The sequence below is a fragment of the Mus caroli genome, chromosome 6, assembly GCF_900094665.2.
Source record: "Mus caroli chromosome 6, CAROLI_EIJ_v1.1, whole genome shotgun sequence".
Lineage (NCBI taxonomy): Eukaryota > Metazoa > Chordata > Mammalia > Rodentia > Muridae > Mus > Mus caroli.
Window position 1 is genome coordinate 1,106,846 of NC_034575.1, and position 20,852 is coordinate 1,127,697.

Below are 20,852 nucleotides of genomic sequence, written 5' to 3' on the forward strand. Positions count from 1 at the left end.
TCCTCTATTAATTTCAGTGCCTCTGGTTTTATGTGGAGGTCTTTGATCCACTTAGACTTGAGCTTTGTACAAGGAGATAAGAATGGATCAATTCGCATTCTTCTACATGATAACCGCCAGTTGTGTCAGCACCATTTGTTGAAAATGCTGTCTTTTTTCCACTGGATGGTTTTAGCTCCCTTGTCAAATATCAAGTGACCATAGGTGTGTGGATTCATTTCTGGGTCTTTAATTCTATTCCATTGATCTACCTATCTGTTGCTGTACTAGTACTATGCAGTTTTTATCACAATTGCTCTGTAGTACAGCTTGAGGTCAGGCATGTTGATTCCACCAGAGATTCTTTTATTGTTGAGAATAGTTTTTGCTATCCTAGGTTTTTTTGTTATTCCAGATGAATTTGCAAATTGCCCTTTCTAACTCAGTGAAGAATTGAGTTGGAATTTTGATGGGGATTGCATTGAATCTGTAGATTACTTTCGGCAGGATAGCCATTTTTACTATATTAATCCTGCCAATCTATGAGCATGGGAGATCTTTCCTTCTTCTGAGATCTTCTTCAATTTCTTTCTTCAGAGACTTGAAGTTCTTATCATATAGGTTTTAAGTAGACTCTGACAATAGGATTTGGAGATTTCACATGCCAGTGGTGAATCCTAAAGCCCTGGGTGTGCTAGGCAAGCACTGTACCTCTGAGCTAGCCCTAGCCCTTGGTATTTTAATAGTCTCTTATTATGGAAGCTACTGGCCTTAAACTCTATGTATAGCCCAGGCTGGCCTAGATTTTGTACTCCTCCAGTCTCAGCTTCACAGATGCTAAGATTACAGGCACCACCACCTCCTGACTTGCAAATAGGATTCCAGGACCACAAATACATTTAGAAGAGATCCTGGGGATACATTGACAAGTAAACAGAAGATAGATGACAAGGAGGGACAGTCTATCTGATTGGTTAGAGTAGAGGCTATGCAGACGTGTGTATATGTTGTAGGTTTTTGAACATATGTGTATATGTTCAAAGGTTCCTGCTGGGGTTTGTTTGCTTTTCCTCCTCAAGTAAAATATCCTTTGTAAAGGAAGGAGATGCGTTCCAAAATGTATACAATCTAGGCCTTAAAGTCTAATTAAGGAATACACTTATATTATTTTATCCTACAATATCACTTCGAAAATTCACATTATCTTACTCTATGACTTTAAGCAGTGTTAAGGCTATGTGGTTGCAGAGGTGACCAGGTAGCTGTAAAATAGGGGCCAGTGAAGTTAAGTGGTTGCAAACCTTTTAAAAGTATTTATTAGTTACATTGTGGAGACAGTAGCCACACTCTAAAAGATGGGATGACAGAGAATGTAGAAAGGAGGCCACATTGCCTATGACTGCCTGTGTAGATGAAAGTGTGCAGTGTTTAGGTTGTGAAGGGGAAGTCTCTGGGCACATTGCAGTGAGCATGGCTGAGCTTGGGTGTGATGGAGAGAGCGATGAAGGTGACATGGAGGCTTGAACAAGATGCTTTCCTGAGCAAGGGTGTGGAGAGAGACTGCTGTTATGCTTGCACATGTCGAATGGGATGTTTTGCTGAGCAAATCCATAATATAAGTAGTCCTTTGGCCATGGCCAAAGGTAAGAGATTTGTTGTGTTTTGTTCTCCATGTGTTAGGAAAATACAAGATCCAGGGTACCTTCAAGAGTAGTTAGTTAAGCCATCACTCTCTGTCCCTGCTTATTTCTGTCAACAGTTTCTGCCTGTGTACATGCACATTCGCGTTCTGGTGGCTGCATATCTGTTTCAGACAGGGTACGGGCATTTCTCTTACTTTTGGATCAAAGGAGATTTCGGGATTCATAGAGTATGTCAGGTAAGAATGCAGTCTGTTACTCTCTTTTTCTTTCAACTCCACATGTTTTCCTGTCTGTCTGTTAAGAAAGTGTAAATATGACCATTTTGAGATCATGGAGTATTAGGATTTATGGTACTATCACCTTAAAGTTTTTGTGTTCAGTGTTTAGTAATTTGAAATACATTATTAGTGGTGGAGGAAAAACAGAACCTAGATGCATGTACAATATCACCAATGCTCAGAGAATTAGTGTTGGTCGTCTTTGGTTTTGTAGAGAGATGCACACTACCTGAAATGATCATGTTTTCTCTGCCTGAGAAGAGGATTAGGATTGATTGACTTTCTGCCTCTTGCTAAGCAGTTTCTAAACATTACTTTCCCTCTATTGCAACCCTGAAGGTAGCCTCACGATCATAGATGGGAACAGAGGCTCAGAGTGTCTAAAAGCTCTACCCTGAGCCACAAAGTCATCAGACAGAACTAATAGAAAGAAGTCTGCTCACACACACTCTCTGCTCTGTTGTTAAATTTAAACTGATATCTGAAATGACTGGAATGAAATCACAAAGACCTTTGAAAACTTGCACGATACTAATGGGCAAATCAACATCCAACAGCAGATGGAACAGACACCGTTTCCTGAGGCAACCGAATCTCTGCCTGTAAAATAGAACCCTGGGAGGGTGCTGTATGCTTTCTCTGCCTCTTTAAAAAGATGGCACCTGTGCAACACCTCGGGTGGTTCTTTACTGTAATTTCATTAGGAAATACATAGATATTTTCTATTAACCTCTTCAGTGATTGTGGGGCAAACAAAACTTTGGGGATTGATAAAATTCATTTGTAAAGTCCTTATTTGACTCGTAAGTGTATTATTGTATTCAGGAAAATTTGTCTTTGCTTTTCATGTATATTGTGAATGAAAACCATTTTCTTCTCCATTTTCATAGGTCTTATTTCGTCTCAATTTCCTGGTTGTGGTGTTATGTATCGTAATGGATCGACCATATCAATTCTATTACTTTGTCCCCTTGGTCACCGTGTGGTTCATGGTCATATATGTCACTTTAGCACTGTGGCCACAAATAACCCAAAAGAAGGCAAATGGTAAATAGACTATCTTACTGATGTTAATAAATACATTCTATCTCTGCTAGATTTCCTGTTAGTTGTTAAAAGCTATTTTTCACTGAAAGATCTAGGCCATTTAAATGTGTATGTGGTTTTAGGATTTTTGCTTTAAATCTGTTTCTAAAATAACACAGCCAGATAGCTTACTCCAGAACATAGCAGGTAGCTCAATACAGAACACTAGTTTGCATATATATTGTGTGTTTTCCTTCCACTATGAAGGCAGTTTTTAAGCTGCCTTGCATACAACAGAATAGTGGAAGTGTAAGGAGGAGGAGAAGCCACGTGGGCTGAGGCTCTTCCCCCGTTGTGCTCAATACTGGCAACTCGGTTTCGTGTGGTTTCTTGCATATGTGGAGAGTCCGAGTAGACATTTACTTGCAAAGCCTTCCTGTGTCGATGAGTTTATAATTTGTCCTCTGCACAACTCTTTAGACATTATTATGAACCTATTTTACATATAAGGAGCCCAACTCCCTACCTATAAAGTTGACATTTCCAAATTTCTCATCATGATCTCACTGATCATGTTCAAGTAAGGCCGCAACTGTTTATCTTACTGTAGTTTCCCCATGGTCATATCATTCAAATGAAATCTTCTGAGTTAAAAAAAGATAGAAAATTGGTTCTAATATTAAAGCTGTATCTGACTTTCAACTTAGATCTTGCTTATAAGAATTTTTTCTTTTTGGCTTCCATTAAAATGTTTCCTGGAAAGTATTAATGTGGCCCTTTTAAAACATATTAGTATCTTTGGACAGTCTATAGATTTAGAGTACAGTTTTTCCATAGACTCATACGACATTAATGAAAATGCATAAACTTGGAACATGGACTTTGAAGTATGCATATGTTAATGTGCTTTATGGTTAAACCCTAGTCCACTAGGTCGTAAGCTTACATCTCCTGGAGCTTTATGTTTAAGTAGTAGCAGTGTGACCTATGCTAATATTTAACCTGAGTTGGAACATTGCATTGAACATATAGCTGTCTACTTGGTTGAAACATTCGATAGTGCATGGGTGTAATTGCATCCAAGAGGCCCCGTGAAGTGTGCACGTCCAGTAGGTGAGCAGGGCTGTGAGCTGGCAGTCACACACTGTAGCTCTTTCTGCCCAGCGATGCTCCACTGATTTCCTTTTCCCTACGTTTGATTGATGCCCTAAACACTTGAATAGATAGCAGATTCAGGGGTTATTTTGAGAAACATTCAAGATACAAAAACATTAAACAGAGGTGTCCTCAGTGTGTTTACTAATATAAATTTATATTGCTTTGTATGTTGCACATTTTCTCTTTTAGGAAATGTTTTCTGGTATCTCGGCTTACTGCTGAAACTAGGCTTGCTGCTGCTGTGCATATGGTTCTTGGCGCATTCTCAGGTTTGTATGCTCTTCTTGGTTTATATCTTATCATATTTTAAAGTTTGTCTACTAGGGTATGGAGAAGAGCTAGAGCCTTTTTGTTAGCTTCCTGTTTTTAATGACTATAATAAAAGTGTCACTCTATGGACTGACTGCTCAGTGTAGTTCTTTTGAGACCCTACCTACTTTGTTACCACTGTTTTTGTTGTAAGAGTAATTTTAAGCTCTTCCTCTGGCAATTGTTCAAGATCCATTTTACTTGACTTTGATCAATCAAACGTTTATTGAATGCCTCTTATGAGACATGCTCTAAGTGAGGATCAAAATTCTCTTGACAGAATTGTCAGCTTAGTTTGTGCATTATTCATTGCATCAAGCTGTTTCTTGATTTTTCTTTAAATGCACAAAGTAAAATTGAGACAGGAAAATGAACTTATTTTGCATAGAGTTTGAAAATGTCACATGCACTTAATTTACAGGACTTGGGTCATTTTTGTATTTATACCCTTTATTTTGATGGTTGAATTTTTCTGTACATTTAGCAGAATGGAAGTCTGTTATCTGCCTGTTAAATCTATCAGGCAGACTTTTTTTGGGTATTATGATACTTGTAACAAAATATTTTAATTTGATCATCTGTAGTTTTGACATAAGCTGCAGTTGACTTGCAGTGCTACATTTTGCATAAAGTTGCCTCAAGTGTAAATGTCCATTAGGTACATTTTGTTATGTGTGGTTGGGGTGTGAGCTAATTCTTCAGAACCTTTGGGGAGGCATTTTTAGGCTCTTATGCCTACTTTCATGTTCAGAAGTATTTAAAACACTTTTGTTTCTGTATGGCATACAGTTTTCTTTTCCATGTGAGATACAAAAAATAATAAAATAGGCAAATGTATAAAGAAATAGGTAACAACAAATACCCAACATTCTCTGAGCACATTAGAATGGAAAAGGGAAGCTGGCCCATCATTAAATAGTGAGAGAGAGGAACCTTCCCTAGCTCTAGGTCAGTGAGGACCCTAGCACCAGAAAAAGACAGTACACAGTTCAGAGAATCCCATTCTGTACTGCCCACTATACAGCACACTGAACCCACAGTCACTACTCAATACAACTTCCTTATCAGTAGCATATTAGATAAATTTCAATTAGAAATAAAATTTTATGAAGAGAGGCCCCTTGGTATTGCAAACTTTATATGCCCCAGTACAGGAGAATGCCAGGGCCAAGAAGTGGGAGTGGGGATAGGGGAGCAGGGTGGGGGGAGGGGGGGGAGGAAGGGTATGGGGAACTTTCGGGATAGCATTTGAAATGTAAATAAAGAAAATATCTACTAAAAAAAAGAAATAAAATTTTAAATTACAAATGCATTTATTTATAAATACTCTTCATATATAGCTGCCACAATCATATGCTTATGTTCAGTAGATCCATACCTGTTATGATATATATATATATATATATGCTTATATGTATATGTATGTATACATGCATATATACATGCTTATATCTATATGTATGTGTGTACACATATAATCAGGGGTCTTTATTTTGTAATTCTTTGTAAGAATGAACCTACAATTTCTGTGGAATAGAGTTTGATACAGTTCTTTTATGTATAGTTGAAGTTGTGGATAAATGAAAATAGTTATATTTTCTAATAGTGATGAAATTCCTCTGACACAAGGACCCAGTAGTGGCTGAGGTAGTATCTTCATATTTTTCTCTGGTCAGCAGTAATTATTTTTTAGTAATCTTTTTTAATGCTGTTGCAGTAGGTCGAGCAATGGGACATTTCTTAGTAGAATTCACTGCCACTCTTCAGTCCATACTGAGGACTCTCTCTGTTTGAAAGGCTTCATTGGTGTGCAGGAATGTGCCCCAGACTTCTACCCTTCATTCAAACATTCTCTTGCTGTCAGATTAATAAGAGGGTGCCATTCACTAACTGGACAGAATAAAACTTGAAACTGTGGCTAGTAATAGCATTTGAGGATGGCTGATTAGAGTGACTAATTCAGGGGGCTCTTTCAACCGTAATAATTATAGATAATTAAAGACATTTAGAGGAAAATAAATTATATTTTTCACCTTAATAATTTTTTGGATATTGATACTGTATTGGCTGAGGTGTTTTGTAATTTTGTGTCTCTAGTAAATATAAGAATGTTTTAATATTATGTTAAACTCAATAGAATGATTTCAAATTACTAGGGGTTTGTTGTTCTTGTTTCAAAATCTTGTATTTTTCGTAGTTTCCATGTGAAAGACAAAGTTGAAAAGTATTAAATAAACTTTTTTGGCCATAGCTAAAATAAATTTACTCCTTTTCAAATGAAGCCAAGTTTTCAATGAGTTGATCAGAGATTAAGAGTGTGAATGGTCTTTGTTTAATCTTAGCTTGACAAATGCGTAGGTTATAACGGAGTTGCAAAGCAAGCACTGACCTAACTGGCTGCATTCCTTTTTAGGGTGCATTTGAGAAGATCTTTTCTCTATGGCCACTTTCCAAATGTTTTGAACTAGAAGGGAGCGTGTATGAATGGTGGTTCAGGTGGAGGCTAGACCGCTACGTATGTATTTACTTTGTGATATCTTCATGCCTCAAATTATACTGCTAGAAAATTATTTGCACTCCTGACTATTTCTGCTTAGGTTTTGTACAGAGAAACTTGAGAGTAAGTTAAAGCAGAGTCCCCATGAACCCTTTCTCATTACAGCAGAAAATGAGTATGTCTGTCTATCACCAGGAAAATATTTTAAGTGGTGTCTATAAAGGGGCTTCTGACAGACAGTTGTAATTTCTTGATGATTCACATATATGTGCTCTACCATTGAGAACAATATTCACTGAGTGTCATGATGTTTCCTGGATTTCATAAGATGTTGATGTTGGGAAGTGTGTATTAAAGAACAGCATACCTCTGAGCAACCAAGAGTTTTCAGTCTGCTCTCAAACGTAAGATTACTAGTATCATGGGCTTAGTAAGCTCTGCAATATAGTCTTGGGGATAGGCTTGCAAAGCAGCAGCAGCCACAGCATAGTGAGGGACTCCACACACTTAACCTGAAGTCATTCAGAGACCTTTGACTAAGCAAAGGGAACCGGCCTAGCAGAGCACTCAGCCGGCGCTAATTACTTTCCCATGTGCTCTTTCTTTTCTATCCTTCACTATCTTTCAATATGCTCTGATAGCTATTCTGTGGCATCCCAGCTTCCCAGCTCCTGTTTACTTCCCAAGGTACTTTATTGCATTTCCAAGCCACATACAAATAAAATGGCTCTGCTAAAGCCTTTGTCGGCTTTAGCAGATAAGCTGCAAGGATGTGCTTATCTTCGTCTGTTTGGGAAACTAAAACAGACCAGGGTAGCCTGATTAGCTCCTGAACAACAAAGCATATTTCTTACAGTTCCAGAGACCGGGCTCCTGGGCAGCCATGTTCTCACTGGAAATGGTCTCTGGGGTCTCTTTTACAAGGGCACTAACCCTGCTCATAAAGATTACACCCTCACGGCCTGACCATTTCCCACATGCCCACATAAAACTCCAGATTCCACACAGGAATTCATTTTCAACATAGGAGAGGTTGTTTGTGTGTGTGTGTGTTGTATTTTTTTTTTGTGTGTGGCGGGGGAGGAGGGTTGGAGGGGGACACAAAAGTCTAGTCCATTGCAGTGATGAATCACATTGTGGTTATTTATGGGTTTTTTTGTGTTTTTGGTTGGTTGTTTTTTTTTTTAGAGAGAAAGCTCTGTGTTTTCTGCCACACCATATTGTTTTATATACATAGTTTCCTTTTAAACATAAAATTTGGTGTTGCTGTTTGGTTTGGTTGAAGGGATGGGTATAAAATGTGTTTCAGTGTTTTGGAGAAAGTTTAGAAGTATGTTTAAATTGCTGAGGTTGGAGATGTAACTGGCAGAGGGGGTGGTGCTGCTCAGTGGAAGGCTCTGGGTTCAATGTCCAGTGCTTGAGATGATCACTGTCTTCCTTCCTGGGGGCCTTGGAGAGCAGCCTCTGTCTCTGCTGGACACTTCCTTTCCTGGCTTGCATGCTCCAGCTATCACTCGCTTGATTAGACAGTCAAAGTTTGCTCTTCATAGCAACTCTAAAGTCTTAAGCTTCTAGCCCAGCAGCTTTTATAAATGCAGTTTTAAATATCCAAGGATTGTTGCTAGCATTTGAGATGTAACTCTTCAAAGCCAATTTTCTCCCTGTTGTTCTCAGGTTGTCTTCCATGGGGTTCTGTTTGCTTTCATTTATCTGGCTTTGCAGAGGCGGCAAATACTGTCTGAAGGAAAGGGGGAACCGCTCTTTTCCAACAAAATCTCCACCTTCCTATTGTTTGTTTCAGTAGTGTCTTTCTTGGTAAGTTTCAACATGGAAGCGCCTAATTTTCTCAATTTTTAACTGATAGAATTAACCTATAAATAAAGAAAATGTAATTTAATTGAACATTTTTACTGTATTTTTTCTAATTAGATGTAAGTTCTACATAGAATGCATATATAAGTTATAAATACTAGCTGAGAGTATAGTAAAATAGGAATTTTAAAAGTTACAATCAATTGGGGAAAAATTATACCATGTACTATCTGTCTATCTGTCTATCTATCTATCCATCTATCTATCATCTATTGGGTGAGTTAGGNGGTTGAGACAGGGCTTCTCTGTGTAGCCCTGGCTGTACTGTCATCCCTCTATAGACTAGGCTGGCCTTGGACTTGCAGAGATCTCCCTGCCTCTGCTTCCCAGCACCACCACTGCCACCACCCAGCTCCATGTGCTCGTGAATGTGAAAAGCCAGCACTTGGTGGTAATGACCAGATTATCAGAAGTGCCCAAAACTCCATTTCTCACCCCCCCACCCCCATGCCCATCCCCCACCCCCACCCCCACCCCCACCCCCCGGGCTTAGGCAGTTGATGCTACTGAAACAAGTGATGAGACCTCCCAAGAGCTTTTTTTAAACTGTATTTATTTACACTTCAATTGTTGTTCCCCTTCACAGTCTCCCCTCTGCAATCCCCCTCCCATCCCTTCTCCCCTTTGCCTCTAAGAGGGTAGGTACTTCCCCACCCACTCTCGCCTCACCCCTCTAACATCCCCCTTTGCTAGGGAGAGCTTTTAATGGTCCTTTTTATAGCATAGTGAGGTACCAAGTTATAAAGAAGGAAACCCCTAAGCCATTGCAGTGTGTCTGTTTAAGGGTCCGCAGTGTTGAGCTCTGACTGTCCATTCTTGTTTTAGACCTATTCGATCTGGGCTAGCAGCTGTAAGAACAAAGCAGACTGTAACGAACTCCACCCATCTGTGTCTGTGGTACAGGTAACTCTCTCTCTTCATTTTTCTCTATACTTCTTCATACTGTGTTGCTCAGGCTGGCCTCAGCGTGTGAGCCTCTTGCCTTAGTCTTCCAGACAATAAAATCATTGCATTCACCACCATACTCAGCTCGAAAGAATTAACTTGATTTAGACACTTTTTTTCACTTAAAATTTTTTTGTAAGAATATAGTATTCAGAAGTAAAGAGATGAGAGTTCAATGCGTAGAAGACGTAGGGAAGCTACCTAATCTCCATACCTGTCTATCTCTACAGTAGCAGAGATGTTAAGATCACCTCCAAGAGTTCTTATAGCTCATGTTTGAAAATGATACGTTTACGCATTTGGACCTTGGAAAGTGTTAACCCCAGGACTCGGGTGATGGACGGCTTAGGAGGTGAAAGCCTGGCTCTGGGGCAGAAGGGACCAGAGAGTCCCTGGGGCTTACTGGCCAGCCTGCCTAGCCAAATCGGTGAGCTCCAACCTCAGTGAAACCTACCTCAGAAAACTAAAGCAAAGAGCCATAGAGCAAGCAACCCCTTGTCAACCTCTGCGCTACACACAGACACACCTTCGCAGACACTCTATCATACACAAAACATTTCAACATCCTCTTCCCACATTTGCTTTTTCAATATTTGTTTGAATTTATTTAATTTTATCTATTATCTATTATGCTAAGTTCCATGTTAATAATAAAAGGCTCACTATTTAACAAGATGTGATATCTCTTCTCATGAAATTTATGGTTTACTGGATATGTGGACCAGTATACGATTCATTTATCTCAGTGTTTTGTAATCATTTAATAATCTTCTGATTCTGCATGTTAGATACTCAGGTGATGGCCAGATTCAGCACAGCTTCTATCCTTATGGAGCTGACAATCTCTATAACAAATTATTTAGTAATCACATAATTATGAATAACAGTATATCATTATGAGAATATAATAAAGGGTAGTCCATGACCTAGCTGAAAGACAGAGGAGATGGCATCAGGGATCAGGGATCATTTTATTTTCCTGAGAATAGAGGGAATGAAGAAACAGTTGGGTAGGCCCTATCGTGAAAGGGGACATGGCACATTCAAGGAGCTATATGCAGGAACTGGGACTGGAACTCAGAGAGCCTAGATATAAAAACATGTGGGGTAGTTCCTGGAAAGGGGGCAGAGTGTGCTGAGGACTCAGATTGGACCTACAAAGCGGGAGGTTTGCAGTCATCATAGGGTACAATCATCAATGTGTGAACAGCAGGTACAGATTGCTTTGAAACCATGGGTGTTTTTCCTAACCTTTACTGATAAAAGAACAGGATTTTTGAAGGAAGTTGTGTCTTAAAATCTAAAGGATGAGTGGTTCAAAGGGCCATGAGAGTTTTTGGAGTGTCTCCTAGGCCCTGAGTGGTCTTCAGTGCAGGGACTGTTTATGCTTTATTCTCAGCTTCTGCGGACGGCAGCACAAACCGGTGAGGCATTCTGTAGACACGATTGGTAATGAAGTGTTCTGTGATGTCTCTGAATGCCATTTCTATTCCTTCTGCTGACAATGGCACTACCTACCAACAGCTCTTTATACAACGTATAAAATGTCATTGCTGTGACTCACAGGATGAGAGGGAACATTAGCACTCACAGTGTAGCAGACAGAACAGTTTAGGAAGAGCAGACAGAGAGAATGGCTGCAAGCAGAACAGTACCCACTCTCCCCCTCTTAGCCACCTCCACAGGCTCAGACATCTGATGTTACCTTTGCTGGAAAGACACAGCCTCTTCCTTGTAGGGCAAAAGCATGGACAAGGACTAGGACCTAAAGTGCGAGTTAGTTTTACTGCATGGTTGCTTCGTTTTAAGACTATTTGTTCCACCGTGTGAATGGCAACAGCATCTCAGACCATCAAGTGTTATAGCCACATCCTTCCAACCTGACTGCATGCTTATTCTTAGATGTGAACAGAGGATGTGTGTGTGTGTGTGTGTGTGTGTGTGCCCTGAGAAGCTGAAAGAGTGAAAGACAGATATGTAGATGTACATATATATATACAGATATATAGTATATGTGTGTGAGTGAGTGAGTGAGTGTTGCAAGGAATCAAACCCAAGGTCTGACCGGTCTCTGCAAGCATATTACTATTGAGTGTACCCCCAACCAATGTCAGGTTGAATTTGAACTTTGTGGTTTTGCCTGTCAGACTTGATAAGAATTTCTAACAGTGACTAGCTAAAGAACTGCTATTAACCATAAAGAATGTATAGAAAATGATTCTTATAGTACCCAGGAAGTTAAAACACTAGCCCATTTTTAACCATTGTTATGTTCATTTGAAGCTAACAGTGACCTCCCAGACTTCACACGTGTTCTCCGTGGTTATTTTCTTTTGACTTTTCACTTTTCCTTACATAGTAAATACAAAATAAAACATAAGACTTCAATATGATAAAGAGATGAAATACACTATGGGACATGGTAGATCCCAGAGAGAAGAGAGGGAGTGGGCTGTTATATACTCTTCCCAGATTTCATGTTGCTCAGCCTAACGGATTGCATGCATATATATCCATCTTTCTCGTAGTTTACCTTAAACCTGTGGTAAATTAAAAATTATAATAGTACAATAAATAGACATAGGTCTCCTCTTCTTGATCTTTGCTTCTGTGTAGTGCTTATGCTGTTAGTTACGTAAAACATTTCTTTATAGATCTTCAGTGTGTGCCTCAATAAATACCCGCACAAATTTTCATCCTGTATCCCAATTTGTGTTGGTGAGAATTAAGATCATGTTAAGTCTTCTCTTTCCTCAGTTCCAACCCTTGCACAGACAGGTCAGGGTGATAGCTCTCTGACACCATTGCTACAAGTATCCTTCAGTTGAATTGCATCTGAGAGTTCTTCCAGTCAGATTAGCTGCATACCTCCTTTCACCTCCTTACCTACTATGCTTCCCAGAGAATGCCTACATCTTGTGAGCAAGGCAAGGGGTGAATGTCACTCAATGTAAGTTCTTTTCTTACACTTAAATGGTATCCCAGCCCTTTGATAGGAGAAAGTTTTGAAAAGATAGTGATGAAAATACAATCTCTTTTTTTAAAAAACATGTGAGCTGGGCGGTGGTGGCGCACGCCTTTAATCCCAGCACTTGGGAGGCAGAGGCAGGCGGATTTCTGAGTTCGAGGCCAACCTGGTCTACAAAATGAGTTCCAGGACAGCCAGGGCTATAGAGAGAAACCCTGTCTCGAAAAACAAACAGATAGATAGATAGATAGATAGATAGATAGATAGATAGATAGATAGATAGATAGATAGATAGATAAATAATAAAAAGCATAATAAACTGGATATTTGCTTAATAAACTGGATGTTGGGTTTGAGACTGTGAATTAGAAGTTTTAAAAATGCAAGGAAGGTTGTTCTACCTTGTGCAAAAGAATACAGGAGCTGAGTGACAAGTTAGAAGTCCCCGAACTGGGGATTTTATTAGAATAAAAATCCGGAGAGAAAACTACTGCACATGAATGCTGTGTAAGAGGGATGCCATCTCTCTGGCATTGCAGCAGCAACCTGATGATATTCATGGCCCTGCTGTTTCCCACACAAACATCCCTGTCAGTGGAGGAAGGATTGTGCTCATTGGATTTCTGTCACTGTGACAAAATACTCAAGAAAAGCAACTTCAAGGAGAAAAGGCTGCCTTTAATTCAGGACTTACTAGGTTTCAGTTAAGTTTGTAGGTCTGTGCATCTGGGCTGTGATGGTGCAGAGTGCCTTGATATGAGTGTGGCCTGTCAAAGCTGCTCACCCCATGAAACCAAGAAGCAGAACTAAAGAGGTAGTTCCAGGGATAAGGTATGCGTGTCCCCTTTGATCTGCTATCTCCATCTAAGCCCCATCAAGCAATAGACCATCCAGATGGCCATAAACTGATCAGTGGGTAAATCCACTTTAGGAACCCTTTATATCCAAAACTAAACAAGGCATTTGAACTATGTGAGGAGTAAGAGTGGCCACCTGGCAGATACTTCATGAATGAAGCAAACGTCCATCAACTTTACACAGCGTCTGGGGTTGGGGTGAATGTATGTTCTCGTTATGCATAAAGTAAAACACTTGTCTTAGTAACCTCAAATCCACACTACCCTTCAGTATAGAGATCATATGTGAGAAACCTAGCTCCGATCCACTCTAATCAAAATACCCGACCAATATTTATCAATTGAAAAAACATATATATCAAATTCAAGAATATAAAAGATAAAGCTACCCCTTAAGACTTCACTCGAATTCTTTTAAATAAATGTGTTGTTCATATTTACTTTTTTTGGGTTTCCCTCATAGATTGTAGCCTTCATCCTGATAAGGAACATCCCTGGATATGCCCGTTCTATATACAGTTCTTTTTTTGCTTGGTTTGGAAAAATTTCACTAGAGGTTGGTAATCTAATATTTTGCTTTATCACAAACAGCTGAGTGTATACATGCATATATGTGTATGTGTGAATGTGCAAATCTGACGTACTTTTTTAGATTAAAGTTACATCTAAGTAGAATAAGGACACATTGAACCATCATAAAGCATTTGGGAATGTTTTAAAGACATTTTAAACAATAGCTAGATGTCAGTAACTGTCAGTGTGTTCTTCACACTCTTTCAAGCTTTTGAGTACAACTAAGATGCTTGAGTAAGAAAAGTATTAAACCAGATATTAATGAATTCACACCAGGAAGATTTTGACTTTTTATTCATCTCCGTAATTAAATATTGCTGGAATTGAGATCTCTAATATTTACTCTAGTAGCTTTAATATGACTGGACACTGTGGAAGATAGTCAAAGTCATCACAGTGTGAGCTATAAAAGATAAAATTATCTACTAAATCAATTTAAGCCACGGGGTCTGAAGCACATTCTGACCTTTATTATTGGAGATAGAATAATTCTACCGATCTCTGGCATAGTTATAACAGATACTTCTTAGAATATGAAAATTATTGAGTTACTTTTTAAAATAGGGCAGGTAAGTTTCTCCAAGTTTTCTCGTCAGGATTCTATCGTATTCTGACTGTCTCAGTTAGCAGAGGGATTGTATGAGTCAGCAAAGTGCACAACAGGGACAGTGTGGGAATCAGATGGGCTCCAAAAGCCCCCCAGGGTAAAGCATGCTCACAAATTTAAACTGGGAAACATTCAAACTTACTCACTAGTGCTCTGGGTGCACCTAACTGTAAGTGTTTTCTGTCCAAGCTGTTCATCTGTCAGTACCACATCTGGCTGGCAGCAGACACAAGGGGCATCCTGGTCCTTATCCCTGGAAACCCGACACTCAACATCATCGTCAGCACGTTCATCTTCGTTTGCGTGGCACATGAGATTTCTCAGATCACCACTGACCTCGCGCAGGTCGTTATTCCTAAAGATAACCCGTCTCTCTTCCGAAGGCTGGCATGTACGCTTGCATTTTTTGGTGGAGTCCTCATCTTATCCACCATTCAAGATAAATCAAGACTGTAGGCTCCTACAATCCTAACAACAAACTCTTCAGGCTTACTTTGCATCTGCCTAGACAAGAAAATCATCTGTCTGAAGATATTAATGACTGTGTAAATATAAACATTTGGCAACAGGACAGTTTTGTGACGTCTGTTGAACTTGTGTGATTGTATATATCAGCACTGTGTTTATCCAATGTGAAATGCACACAGTGAACCAGGATGCATCGTATAAGAGTGCATGTGGAAAACACTTTTCTACCAGATCTGTGTCTCCATTTATTGGTGATTATAGTTAGCATATGATGGCAGGGAGTGGTGGACTTTCCAGTAAACCTATGTAAGTACGTTAATTAGGTGAGTGGCACCACTGTGTGTCTTGATATCCTCTGACTGTGTGGTAATCATTGCATCGGCATCTGTGCACACAGAACCTCCTACTTCACAGACAACTTAGTACCGAAGTGACTTGCAGTGTTCTTTCCTGTCCCATGTGCAATGCTGTGGAATGAGAAACCGTATGTCTTTAAGCCATGCGTATTCATATCCGGTGTGTGTTTCCTGATGTGATTTTCCCTAGCTGTAGTTTGCGGGTATGTAAGCCTAAATCTTTGTACACTTTGCCCTTCACAGAGTTGCTCTAAAGCTCTGTGACAAGGTTTTGTTATTGTGCATGTTGTTGTTGCTTATTTTTAACAAAGCCAAATTTTCCTTCCAATCCAAACAGTCTATTTCTTCTTCCTAAACTATACCAGAATTTAAAAAGAAAACAAAACAAAACAACAACAACAAAAACAAAAACCCTACCCCGTGGATCCATTAGTGTTTGCTGGTCGCTAATTAAGTAGAGTATATTATTTCCAATGTTTGGAAGGTTCTTTATAGACACTTGGTATTGCTTATTATGCCCTCATTTTTAAAAAAAAAATATTTACCGATCTGAACCTGTGTAGCATAATGAAGTTCCAAATCTTTGATTGAAATGTGTGACCGTAGTAGAATTTTAAGTAAACTGCTGATTTTGAACAATAAATGATCTGTTTGTTTTTTACAAGTAACTGTTAGAGGTATACATTTATTTATCTGTTGTACAGATCTGATTATGATTTTTAATGTATAAAATATTGCACTTATTTGCTCTCATTCTGTGTGTGGTAAGATGTATTTTCTGTTTATAGTGTGTGACAATAAGAAGTAATTTAAACAGTAAATAAACACTCAGTGGATGCTTATTTTTGTATTGGCAAAGAATCAAGCCATGTGTGGTTTTTGTTTTGTTTTTTATCAAGTTTTTTCTTCACTCTCTTTCTCAAACTCTTAGTTACCGAGTTCTCATTGGGAAGGGGTGAATGCGCTCCTGTGATGACGGTGTCTCCTAACAGGGAATTTCAGCAGTGTGGCTTCTGTGTACCTTGATTTAAAAGTTTCATACTTCTCGTGCCTTATATGCAACTGATACATTCCCATTAACTGGGAAATAGTTATTCCACAGAAATGTGCTTTTCTTTTTTCTCTCTTCTTCTGCCTTTCCTTAATCTTTTGACATTTCCCAGATAGACAATTGTAATGATTCATTGCCCTGCCTCCTGGACAGCAGCCTTGTAAGCAGGGAATCGCATAAATCAAAAGCTTCCTAGCACTGTGCTCACATTATTCTTGCTCCTGTAGCTTGCCAATGACCAGAGTGCATTTTAATTTAGCTTGTAAGTTTTATCATCTGAAGAAGGCTCTTCCTGGTGGGACATTGAGAGGGATGACTGTCTCGCTGTGGTTTGGAGGCAACTCTCTTTCAGTAATGATGTCCAAGAAAATGCTAAGGTTTTTTTATTCTGTATGAACTCAAGCTAAAAACTAGAGTGAGAAGCCCTGTTTCTTCATGGCATGTCTTATTAAGTTGTAAGGTTTTTTTAGATAGAACTATACATAATAATGTAGAAATTCATTATATTTAATTTGGTTTAGCCTATCCCCTGGATAAGAGGGTATTGCACAAGTTCCCGGAAGGATAGCATTTGTGTTTGGCAAATGAACTGTTATTTCTGCCACGATGTAGATACTGGTTGTTGTCAGGCACACGATTCTCTGTAAGAAGCTGCTTCTGTGTGCTAGTGAGGACAGAACATGAAGATGAAACTCAGATGTTCCCTAGTAGGAATCACATTCAGGACCCCATCCTCCGCCTTCAAGCTACATTGCTGCTCAATTTTCCCACATCCTTCCTGCTTCTTGTGTCAAATCTTCCCTGTGTGTTTCTTGAGAAAGAATCATGGAAATTTCAGCCTGCCTTCTACCCTTCTCTATCTACCTGTGCCGGGTCATATTGGTGCTTTGTGTGATGGAAGTAGATGATGTTGGGATGCCACTTCTCCATCATAAGATGACGCTAGCTTCTCTAATGGATGCATTCTTTCCCTTCACAAATCCTTTATTATCTCAAGGCTAAGAAGCTTTTAAACTTAATAAACTTAAAGTTTATAATAGCATATCAATATTGCTTTTTACTTTTTTTACAGATACTTTTATGGGTAGATGGATTGATGGGTGATGATAGATGATAGATAGATAGATGATTGATAGATAGATGATAGATAGATAGATAGATAGATAGATAGATAGATAGATAGATAGATAGATAGACAGATAGACAGACAGACAGAAGATAAATACATTCCACAGAACCAAGGGCAACACTTCATGTTGTAGACACTAAATGAGGGTAATACTATCAGAAAGTGTTTGCAATTCCTCAGAGAGAATCCAATCTCTAAAACTTGGGATTTTTATCAATCTAGCAAATGTTAGAAGAACCAAATTGGCATTTTTTATGTTGAACAATATTAAATTGCTAATATGCTAGTATTTTTGACATACAGAAAGTTTCACATTGTCTAACCTAACAGCTCGCTCTCTCTCTCTCTCTCTCTCTCTCTCTCTCTCTCTCTCTCTCTCTCTCTCTCTGTTATTTTATTTATTTACAGTTCAAATGTTATCCCCCTTCCTGGTTTCCCCTCCACAAAACCCCCATACCACCCCCCTCCCCACTGCTTCTCTGAGGGTGCTCACCCACTCCTGCCTCACTGCCCCAGCATTCCCCTACATTGGGCAAAGCGCCTTCACAAGACCAAGGGCCTCCTGAAGTACTACTCAGCTATTAAAAACAATGAATTCGTGAAATTCTCAGGCAAATGGATGGAACTTTAAAATGTCATCCTGAGTAAGGTAACCCAGCCCCCCCCCCAAAAAACACACACATAGTATGTACTCACTGATAAGTAGATAAGTAGGCAAAAGCTCAGAATACCCACCATACAACTCACAGACCATATGAAACTCAAGAAGAAGGAAGACCAAAATGTGGAAGATTCAGTCCTATTCAGAAGGGGAAACAAAATAATCAAGGGAGGTAGAGGAAGGGAGGTAATTGGAAGGGAGACAGAAGGGGGAGGAGAAAGGAGGACAGGATCAGATGTGGGACAAGATGGGAGAGATGTACAGAGGGCCAGGAACTTGAATAGAGGTGTGTAGCAGTGGGAGATGGTTAACTGAGGGTAGCCACAAGAAAGTTCCAGATTCCAGGAAAGCAAGAGGCTCCCAGGACCAAGTGGGGATGACATTAGCTGAAATACCCAACAAGGGGGAGAGAGAACCTGTAGAAACCATATCTAGAGGGTAGGCACAGCCCTTGGTTGAGGGGTGAGGCCACTTAACCATCTCAAAAATTTTAACCCAGAGTTGCTCCTGTCTAAAGGAAATGCAGGGACAAAGAGTGGAGCAGAGACTGAAGGAAAGGCCATCCAGAGACTGCCTCACCTGGAGATCCATCTCATGTGCAGACACCAAACCCAGACACTATTGCTGATGCCATGTGCTTGCTGACAGGAGCCTGATATAGCTGCCTCCTGAGAGGTTCTGCCAGAGCCTGACAAATACAGAGGTGGATGCTTGTAGCCCACCATCAGACTGAGCATGGAGATCCCAATGGAGAAGTTAGGCAAAGGACTGAAGGTGCTGAAGGGGTTTGCAACCCCATAGGAAGAACAACCATATTAACCAACCAGACCCCCCAGAGCTCCCAAGGACTAAACCAACAACCAAAGAGTACACATGAAGGGACCCATGGCCCCAGCTGCATATGTAGCAGAGGGTGGTCTTATCTGGCATCAATGGGAGGGCTTCCTTTAATTTTATAAAACAAAAAGATCCTGATGAGTTGCTAATTACACAAATATACTGATAATTATTATAAAAGTTACAAATACTAAGCCTGGTCATATTTAGAGCAGTTCTAGAAGGATTGATGAAAACTTTAGGCATTCATTTTTAAAAGCACTGGTAAACATTTTTATTCAATAAAATTTGTTCTAGGGTTGTGTCAAATGAATTAAAAATACTATTAAATTCCCTAGCAGATTCATGAAACAGTACAGACAATAAGCTATTTTTCAAGAAGTTTGAGGCTATTTATTATAAAATCCCTAGCAGATTAATTAGAAGTTACCTACTTAAATCTTGGAGAATAAAAATGAGACCAATCAATATTTTAAAAGGAAGCTTGGGGCTTGCAACATGGTTCGGGGGAAGGAGCTTGCTGCTGTGCCTATGGACGTGAGTTGGATGCCTGGGACTGTACAATAATAGAACTCCCACAAGTTGTTCTCTGACCCCTATATATGTGCTAAAAAGTGTGTGTGTGTGTGTACACACGAATAGGCACATACCTACACACACACACACATGCACACACACACACTAAATGTTTCAAAATATGAACTTTATAGTTATTTAAAAGTACATCATTTCAGACAAAAATCTTTGAGAGTAATTTTGTTAAAAACTCATCTATATTGGGATTTCTACTGGTACTTATAGTTCAGAGTATTATCTAATAATGATAATTGTTTTAAAGTTTAATCTCAAAAATACTATTAAAAGCACATCGTTGTTTTTTCTTCTTCTAGAATAGAAGCATTTTCCCTCCCATGGACAAACTGAACACTTTCTTTCAGCTGATGGTCAAAGCTCTCCGAATTACCACTGTCTCTAAAGTCTGAATTCCAGGCCGTGAGCAGCCACCTTCTTTCTCCTTCTGTTGCTCTGTCTGCTTCTTCTCACTTGCCTACCTCCAGTTCTCATAAAAAGTGAAATTTAAACATCTCTGTGAAACCACACACTTCCCTCTTTTTTATACTATGCAAATATCAATCATTAGTCCCCATTATCTTATCAGACCCCAGTACTTCAGTAAACCTTGCAACCCCACAGTGAAGATGTCACCTCTTCTGAACATGGGGTGCAGTGAGCAAAATAGATACAGAAAGCCATGGCCACCAGCTCAGAAGTCTAGGCTTCATTTCTCCTATCTTTAAACAAGATTCCCTTGTAGTCTTGTACATGCAAAGCCAGGCATCACTTCACTTCTCACAGCCTAACCTGCTCTTGTTGGGATAATGGAAACCCTCCATCCTGCTGAATCCCACAGTCACTGCTGTCCTTATACTGGACCGCAGGCAGCCATCTTCCTATTACCTGTGTGCCATTTCTTTCTGTCTCTTCTTGTTTGTTTTTCTTCCAGTCTGGAAACCCAGACTGTTTTTATATGGGTCCTCGTCACACCTTCTTCTTCTTCTTCTTCTTCTTCTTCTTCTTCTTCTTCTTCTTCTTCTTCTTCTTCTTCTTCTTCTTCTTCTTCTTCTTCTTCTTCTTCTT

The 20,852-nt window shown here is 39.5% G+C and overlaps 1 protein-coding gene across 3 annotated transcripts in view; it reads left to right on the forward strand.

Moving 5' to 3' along the window:
* Positions 1 to 16,394, forward strand: part of Casd1 (CAS1 domain containing 1) — a 44,776-nt gene extending 28,382 nt beyond the window's left edge. For 2 of the 3 annotated variants that reach the window (XM_021165227.2, XM_021165228.2), the window contains exons 11-18: positions 1,739 to 1,858; positions 2,791 to 2,947; positions 4,274 to 4,353; positions 6,807 to 6,908; positions 8,565 to 8,705; positions 9,588 to 9,665; positions 13,996 to 14,088; positions 14,902 to 16,394. In XM_021165227.2, coding sequence (XP_021020886.1) covers positions 1,739 to 1,858; positions 2,791 to 2,947; positions 4,274 to 4,353; positions 6,807 to 6,908; positions 8,565 to 8,705; positions 9,588 to 9,665; positions 13,996 to 14,088; positions 14,902 to 15,168 — 1,038 coding nt within the window. In that variant the 3' untranslated portion in view covers positions 15,169 to 16,394. The remainder of the gene's footprint in view (positions 1 to 1,738; positions 1,859 to 2,790; positions 2,948 to 4,273; positions 4,354 to 6,806; positions 6,909 to 8,564; positions 8,706 to 9,587; positions 9,666 to 13,995; positions 14,089 to 14,901) is intronic. The other variant, XM_029478611.1, reaches the window with a different exon arrangement.
* Positions 16,395 to 20,852: the final 4,458 nt, after the last annotated feature.